Source organism: Amia ocellicauda, chromosome 1 (assembly GCF_036373705.1).
Source record: "Amia ocellicauda isolate fAmiCal2 chromosome 1, fAmiCal2.hap1, whole genome shotgun sequence".
NCBI lineage: Eukaryota > Metazoa > Chordata > Actinopteri > Amiiformes > Amiidae > Amia > Amia ocellicauda.
Window position 1 is genome coordinate 53,751,034 of NC_089850.1, and position 8,936 is coordinate 53,759,969.

General features: G+C 42.6%; 1 protein-coding gene across 1 annotated transcript; it reads right to left on the minus strand.

The window, feature by feature from the left end:
• Window positions 1-1,064: 1,064 nt before the first annotated feature.
• On the minus strand, window positions 1,065-7,730 carry atf5a (activating transcription factor 5a). Its single transcript, XM_066708745.1, has 4 exons — window positions 7,536-7,730; window positions 5,443-5,682; window positions 3,822-4,995; window positions 1,065-3,394 (listed from the first exon to the last, which is right to left on the minus strand). Exons 2-4 carry the CDS (start codon window positions 5,585-5,587, stop codon window positions 3,208-3,210), a joined length of 1,506 nt encoding a protein of 501 aa, XP_066564842.1. The 5' UTR covers window positions 5,588-5,682; window positions 7,536-7,730; the 3' UTR covers window positions 1,065-3,207.
• Window positions 7,731-8,936: the final 1,206 nt, after the last annotated feature.

The window sequence follows — 8,936 nt, forward strand, 5'->3', positions numbered from 1 at the left end:
AGTTTAAAGACTTCTGAATAATAATAATGGATATTGTTAATAGTAATACTAATAATATATTGAACAGCAACAAACTGCTTTTAATAGGAATTATCTACTGAAACCTAACATTTATTATTGACACACTTGTTTCCAATACAATAAAATGTTCAGACCTGATTACTACTAACATGACATCTCCATTCTCTTCCCAGCTGTGCTGCAGGAAGCCTAATTGTAAATTCATGCAAGTGTGTCCATCTCTGGAGTGGGATGCTGCAATACAGTGTAATACAGATGCAGCACGTGACTGATCCCTGGAAACCATGAGGTATCCCGGATATTAGACACTGCAGTTTGTCTTTTTTTCAGTTGTTGACTAAAGGGGCAGGGCTGGGGGGGGGGGGGTGGCAGCTCAGGCTCCTGTGGCAAGGACTCACGACACCATAAAAACACTGATTTCAGGCCAAAACTGACCCAAAAGGGTTACAGCAGTGGCCTCCAGATTCCTGTGGTTCAGGGTAAAGTACCGAGAAGTGACATTTGATTATTCAGCCATCCCACATTCACTGTTACAGGCACTCCCCCTGGCAGCCGCACCTCAAACTATCTGTCCTGTGAGGCTGTTAGCCAGTGCTGTGCGGTTTTATTGTGGGTGTTGGAAAACCTCACCCATCACCTAGCAGTTAGCAGCACCAGTGTTTCAACAGAGTCTAAGAACCTGTTTTCAGTATTTCACATTGAGGGAGCTAGGACATGATAAATAAATTTGTTTCTGTAACACTTGACACATTTTGCCAACCTCCAAATATTTTATTTATACATATCCTCTCACTGAGTCTCTTTACAAGAATGCTGGTTTGGAAAAGGGAAAGGGTATTTAATATATATGAAACCTCTGCCTCATTTTACTAGAGCAGACCAAGTATCCATAAGAGCTCTAAAAAAATCTTGTTCCACTGAGCCTTCATAATTACTATCAATACACCCATAATAAGGATGTGATGAAGACAGATTTAAATTAATAAAAAAGCCCATCAAACTTGGCTCTTTATAATAAAAAATAAAATACAAGACACATTCAGTAGTGCAGACAGAAGTCACTTTATTTAGATAACAGAAAGGACACAGCTTACACAAAGCAGAGATACGACGCAGAAAAGTTTAATCAGCTCCAGCACAAAAGTGGACTGATGGCGCCTCTCTTACCCTGTTGTAAAAAACTAACACGTGTGAAGCTGGACTATTTGTGAGAATTAGAAACCTCTTGCCACAAGCGCAGAGCAATGTGACGGGAACAAAACAGGATACATCAATGTAGAACTAGCTGATTGTACATCGCAGAGATGTTTCAAAGCAGAAGTTGAAAAGATGCAGCGTCCCTCTTTCTGCGCGAACGTCACATGAAGATAAAAGTTCTCGAAACCACATCACGACAAATCGAGCACCAGGTAAATTACAATTCTGCATGAGGATGTTTTAAATGGCTTCTATAGCATTCGTAAGAATAACAGGGAAAAAAAAAAGCCATAGGTTACGCAGCAGATGAAACAAAAGGGAAGGTGAGGCTAATCATTATTTGGGCTGCAATTTATCATAATATAGATGTTTCCAAAGCCAAATGTTCTGTAAACTGCTTTGGTTTGTACTCTGTTGCTGTAATGGAATCTTACTTCCTGCAGTATTTGTCACAACTAAACAGGACCTTTAATAGTCTCTTCAATTTCCCAGGAAAAAAATATTATTTGCATAGCACCAAACTAGCAGTCTACCATTCAAGCTCCATCCCAACATTAAAAGTGTCACTACAAAATGTCTAAATCAGCTGATAGCCATGCTGCATAGATCAATAAATTAAAATAAAAATCAATTTTCAATAAACCACTGGACGCTGCATCTTCAGAAGCAAAGCTACACTTCAGCACTTCACAAGCTACCACACAGAAATATAAAAACATTACCTGAAAAAGACCTAGAAATGTTTTGTTCATATATTTTTTCCTGACCATAGTTCTTAAAAAAAAACAGAAGTGTATTCAAACACAGTTGTGAAAATTATGAAGGAGTGATTGTTTTTCGCAGGTACAGCAGGTGGTAAAGCAGAGATTAAAAACGAGAGATAAAAAAAAAGAGGCATCAAATGGATGGGAGCTTTTTCCCCCCAGTAACAAACTGTCACTGTAAAAAAGAAAAGAAAAAAGCCCCCCTTAAAATGAAATGCATCAAGAAACATGGAACAGTCTTAAAGCTGGCCATAACGAAAGCTGCTGTGTAACAGTAGCTCAAGTTGCATTATTCAGAAAATGTGTTGCTATGGGCGGGAGTCATTTGTACCATGCAGAAAACAGTTGTGAACACTTTCCTCATTTTCCACATTCATCTTTGCATTACTGACATGCTCTCTAAATTTAACATGCATTGTCTACTTAAGCAGTAAAGTGTGTTTGAATAACAGTGAATAACTTTAAATGCTATTTTTACTTTTTGAGAGATTATACAAAGTATACAGTGCACATACATACACATAAACACACACACACACATTTATATATATATATATATATATATATATATATATATATATAAATGTTAACGTTTTTGTTAAGTTGCTGCCCAATGACTCAACAGAATGTTTTGTGTATTTTTGTACTTGCGTAAATTGTATGTTTTTTTTTTCCTGTAGTCCATAAATGGAGGAATAAGAAATGACCAATCATAAAGCAGTCAGCCAATCATGAAAATGAGTAATTTCAAGTTATTTCACCTGTAGGATTATGAGCTTCATAACTGCAACCCATTGGACAGAGAGCAGCCAATCAGCGGCACCCTGCTGAGAACATTAGTCATAGAACAACAAGACAAACAAAAACATTTACTCCTCTGGCAGAGTGAAGGATTCGAGGACCGTGTCACACACATTTCAGAATGACAAAGGTGACAAATATCACAGTGCTTGTGGACATGATCAGCTGGTCTTTTATTATGTATATAGAAGTAGATATTAGTGGATGACATCAACTGAAACGCTGCTAGATTTTCTTTGCAATGACAAAGAGAAAATAATCATCTAGTACTACAAAGAAAGAGGAAGAGACCTGTCAATGCTAATAAGATATATATATATATATATATATATATATATACACACACACACACACACACACTTAATTGTTTCTTTGATAGCTGGTTTTAAAAGAGGATAAAGAGTGGGACGTTGTTTGATGGACATCAGGCGCTGGGTTCATGCTTGAGGCGCTGGCTGCGGGCCTTGTAGACCTCGATGAGCAGGTCTTTGACATACTGGATCTCTCTCTCCACAGACTCGGCCTTGTCTCGCAGTTCTCGGTTCTTCCCCTCCAGCCCCCGGAGCTCCTCCTCCAGGCAGTCCAGCTCGGCTCTCTTGCGCTGGCGATATCTGCACAGGAAAGACCAAGGCCGGTGATGCAGCTCTGACACGCAAGCACTCAAGACAAATGCATGGCAGGTAACAGAAAGGAGTCAAAGAAGACCGCTGACCGGTCACGAAGAGGTAAGCATAGACGCACAAGGTGATGGTCTTAGTGCTGTGATGTCACTGAATGGTCAATGTGAAAAAAAGGCTTCGAAAGTTTAGGTCCGGTCAGTTATGGGGTGTTACAAATAAGTCCACCTCAGAGCCCAAGTATTTAATGGTCAGTAAATACAATTTTCCAAGTTCCTTCTTGTAAGTGCAGAGTTTTGGCACTGCCTGTCATTACTGGTTTGTGATTTTCAACATGACTTCCATTCATGCTCTAATTTGGACATGGATGTCACAAACTACACACAACGGACACATGCAAGACCCTCTTGTTGTCCCTTACCTGTGAGCTGCAGTCTTGTTCTGGTCTCTCTTCTTCTGCTTGCGTTCTCCGGTTGGGGCTTCAGGGGCAGTGTCTGGCTCTGGCTTAATGTGACAGGGCTCCTCTTGCTCCTCTCTGTCTGCTCTGTGGCTGGGAGATCCCCCCTCCACTCCATCCCCGTCTCCCCCCGGCACACACTCCCGGGACTCCTCTCCCAGGAAGCCGGGGAAGCAGAACCCATGGTGCTGCTCTCCTGCCTCTAAACCCCCTGCCCTCAAAGACTCGTCTGGCCTCTCCAGAAAGCTGCTATAGGCCTCCGCTGTGGCTGTGACCTCGAGAAAACATGGCTTGTCTTCCACCTCTACCAGCTCGCCGGCTCTACCGCGGTGCTGCACCTCCACCTCCATTCCATCTTCGCTGCCACTGACCTCCTTCAAACCATACAACAACTGGCCCTCTTTCTTGTGGGTCGCCTCCAGTGAACCACCAAGGCAAAACCCACCCACCACCTTATCTCCATCGGTAACATCTTCTGTGAAACAGTAATTCTCCTCCTCTTTCAGCAAGATGGTGCTTTCCCTAACTTCTACTGCACTACCCAGGCAATATTCCTCCCCACCCACCTTGTTGTCCCCTATAAAGCAGTAGCTGACTGCCACTTCTGGACTACCTGAGAGATTTCTTTTGCAACTCCAGATGCTATTCTCCAGTCCCTCGTCTACCCTTCCACTATCAGAAGATCTCTTTCGACTACTATGGCTGCCTGGACGACTGCAATTATATGGGACTGGTCTAGGCGTTTTGGGACGGCCAACTGGACCGCCGCAGAAGCTCAGCAGATCAAGCTCCCCAGTTGCCAATGTAACGAGCAGTGGGCTGGATTCTGACTGGCCCGAGTTGTAAGGGGTATAAGGCAAATGATAGTAAGACTGGGGGCTTGCTAGGAGAGATGCTTTGTCAGATTTTTCCAATTTCTCTGCTTTCTCCGATTCCGATTCAGACAGGAAGTAATCCTCCAGTTGTGCCAGCTCTTCCTGCAGCAGAGAGGTCATGACCTCCAGGTCAGAGGGTACCTGGACATCATGCTGGGGGGGTGAGGGAGGGAGGGAGGGGTTGGGTGAGGGAGAGGAGTGAGAGGGAGGGAGGTAAGAGGAGAAATCCACTTTTTCAGTCATCCAGTCGGTGAGACCATCGCCTACAAAAATGGGAAAATATCTTATTACATTCACAGCTTGGGGTAAAGATTTTTTTCTAGTGTTTTTCAATTTTGCTTTCTGACAAAAAACCTATACTGGCAAAAAACAAAATAACAAAATTCTGGTATCTAAATCCCAACATGCAAACTAATTAATTTAATCCTTACAAAACTAAACTGGCAAGTTTCCTGGTACAATCCTATGTCCGAAACAAACAATATTTAAAAGAGTAGATACTTACAAAGAGTAGCTTAAAAGAGAAGATACTATAGATGCCTTAGGCTACAAAGAATACGTGTTTATCATTTAACAAAACCTACAATCAAATGAAGTCAATGCATTACCAATACGTTTTTTCAAATTCGCTGCATCAGGAGAATCAGTATGCCGCAGTGGCGTTCGTACCTGCAATGCGCAAAACAAAAACCCGTCTCACCAAAACTCACCAATTAAGTGTTGGTTCTCAGCTGACTCCTCCCCCCTCCATCCCTGTGATTGGCTGATGCTAGCCTGTGAGGGAGAGAGAGCGAGGGGGTCTGTCGGGCAGACGGGGGGATTCATTTTCCAGTGAGGAGCTGATGTCGCCAACATTTCGTCTATTTCGATTTAAAATGCCAAACGGGTAAGATGCACCAGAGCTGAACTGTTGAGCCACGATGGACAGAGTGGGGGGAGCATTGTGAGACCTGAGAGTGAGAGAAAAAGAGTAGATTAATTAATTGGGGAGGGGGGGGGGGGGTTTGAGGGTTCCACTTCCCCATGTGGTTGACCAAATGGAAGAAAGTTGTTGATACCCATCTTCTTACATACCAGTATTCAGTAGACTATATGTTGAATGTACAACTTCAGAAATTTGAGTTTTAAAAGTTTTTGAAGTATGGTAGCTTTCACTCAATAAGCCAAAGACTTTTGACCTTGATCAATGTTCAATGTATGGTCTTATTTGAATTGACTGCAGTAGACTGCTTTTAAACTGACTAGTCCCACTTCCTATTATATTCCTCTCTCTGTAAATTAGATACTATTGGATAATGAGAAATAGTAGGAAACCAGAGCTGGAATAAAATATAGAAAATTAAACCATTCCAAGCAGCCATTGACACTGCATGCCATTAACTTTATTAGTACCCTCAAAAGGCATTACATTATGGTCTTGTCAGTCAACGGTTCACTGTGGAACCAAATCACAGAAGGTCAGTGTGCTCTTCACTTTCTTAAATTACTGATCGGGGGAATGAGGGGAGGGTTGAGGGAGGGCTGCTCCCAGTCCCAGAGAGATCCCGAATCATCTTCCCCACTCTCACACATTTAGGGCATCTTAACTCTTCCACAGCAAATCTGTCCAAACTGGATTTTCACGCAACTGCAGGAAGGTGTGATCAGAGCTCTCAGGTGGGGTGAGGTTTCATAAGGGATGTCACACCATTTCCCCCTGAGCACCAGTTAAGTTGTGGAGCCTCTTGCCTTTGCATACAAATCTCCAGTTCTAGCAGTAACTGGATGGGCTGTCAGACTGTAATAGTTGATCTCGGGTGCATGAGGCACTCCAAACTTTCTTTCCTTGAGGCTTTCTTTTCCCAGCTTCTGTAGCCCAAGCAAGAGCATGAGACTGAGCTCACTTTCTACAAGCACACGTCTATACATATAGACACAAACTGATACATAAAATCACAGAATTGCCAGAGTGGAAGCAAAGAGACAAAACAGCAACATACAGCGAACTGACAGTAGAGGGAAATTAACTTAAAATCAGCAACAAAGACAATAATAATAATAAAAACAACTCGGCAGAAGGAAATGAAGAAACTTAAAAGACAAACTACATACTCCAATAATATTCGTGTTATTATTGGCAATAGTATAATGATTTATGTTTATGGATTTGTATTAATAAAGATCTCAGTAGTAGGAAAGGGAAAGGTAGATTTTCTACTTTTTGTTCCCTTTCGTAACTGCCCTCTTACGCAAAAGTCTGACGCTGTGTAATTCGACACCGTGCACATCTGTACAGAGTGACACTGACAGCCAGGGGTTCATGACTTCCGTGCTTTCTTTACACACACACACACACACACACACACACACACACACACATTTAGGCTGTAATACATGGTAAGCCAAGACACCGGTGAGATCCTATAGATACAGACCAGAAACAGTAAAAGTACAAAGCCAGCTGCGTTTTAATGCCAACATCTGTAAACAACCCATTGTGACACTGTGCAGGGCGCACGCTGTGAGTTACACTGACCATGTGACAGCATCAGTAAAACGAGAACAACAATCGCCACCACAACAATAGTACTACAAGTTTGAAAACTTTTGCAAAACACAAAATCTTATCCAACAAATAAACCAAATCCAAACAAAACACAAAATGCACCACCTCATTCAACTGACTGGCTACATCAAACTCGGCTACTTTCTCACTCCAGTGTCTCCCGTTACTTGTATCTTGCTCGAGCAGAGCGCTCAGCACAGTTCAGAAACTTTTCCCCAGTTCGTACAAAGAAACACATGCATGGTCAAATATACTTACTCCATTCTTGCTGGAAGTTGTGTTAGTTTGTAAGGGTGCGTTGCAAAAGCAAAGCACGGTTCTCTCGGGCGACGATGCTTTCAAATTAAAAAGCCATTTTTTCCCACGGACAATCCGGGATAGTTTGGGAAGTGCTGTGCTGCGGTGCAGGGAGAAGCGCGGACTGAAACTTGTTTGAATGAAAGTAGCTCCTCACTCACGCCCAGCAACCCACCGCATCACCCGGGGTTTGCAGAACAGAGATCCCTCCGCCGTCACTGTCAGATGAGCGTATTTGGCGAGACGTGAGTGTGATGTTTGCATGCACACCGAAAAGGCGGTACTCGCCACAGAATGATGCAAATATTATTCAACTTGAAGCTAGATGCGACTCATCGTCCGTTCATTTTCTTACAAGCTGTCACTATCCTTAAACGATGTAGTCAGTGGCATGCAGTAGTAACAGACTGCTTGTGCAGCAAAACTAGGATGGGTGGAAGCGGTTCAGTTTGTCGTGCATTGGGAGCATTTTAAACGAAAGGGAATAAAAAACAAAAAAAACACCCACATCCCCACATCAAACAGAGAGGACTAGTTAACTTCCACAAGCGAGGAAGGACACCACATTTCACCCGGTAGAAACGTGACTCCTATTGCAGCCCTGTTGCATCAGCTCGCCCGGGACGGGAGCAGATTCGCTGGCTGTGGTTCGGCTGTCGCCCCGCCATTGGCTGGGCTGGAGGCGCTTGATTGGATGGCCAGTGACAGGCTTGGCTCCTCATGGGAGGCCCTGTCAGGAGGAAGATTAACCCACAGAGATAAACACATGTCTGAGCATTAACCCCTTCTGCCCACGTGTTTAAAGTAAATATACCCCAGTGAGAAGCACCTGGCTGTCCATTTATGTGCTATTATTACAGATGCTTAACATGTTTTGAATTGTGGAAAATTGTGCCACTTATTTTTACTTTACATACAAGCATATCTTATTTTTAGCAGTTGCCTAATTAGTGCAAATACAGTTGATGGAATTGAAAGATGTATTGGGATGACGGCTTTGGTGCTGCCAAATCTTTAAAGAAAGGAATAATAATATTAATTAAATAATAATATTGCAGAAGACATATTGTATCACACAGTAACAATAACACAAATTCACAAGACAAACACTGGTAAAGACTCAAATTTCAGTTCAGTTCAATGTTCAGTTGTCTGATCCCCATGTCTCATGTGTATAAGAACTTGCCTGGAGTTATGTAGATCTGGGATCAATTCCCAGCTTCCCCCTGCAGTGTCACAGTATGTTATATACACTGGTTTGTTTTGCATCTGCGGTGATTTAAGTATTTTTGACCGGGATCATATTGGCTGAGGTATAGTAACCTGAATTAGTTTGACTTCACTCTAACCCTCAAACCACAG

What these genes read in the sequence shown, in the direction of transcription:
- atf5a (XM_066708745.1), bottom strand. Translation starts at nt 5,587, where the DNA reads ATGTTGGCGACATCAGCTCCTCACTGGAAAATGAATCCCCCCGTCTGC. An exon ending in TGAGAACCAACACTTAATTG is followed by an intron (nt 4,996 to 5,442) that starts GTGAGTTTTGGT and finishes CCATTTTTGTAG; the next exon opens with GCGATGGTCTCACCGACTGG. An exon ending in AACAAGACTGCAGCTCACAG is followed by an intron (nt 3,395 to 3,821) that starts GTAAGGGACAAC and finishes TTTCCTGTGCAG; the next exon opens with ATATCGCCAGCGCAAGAGAG.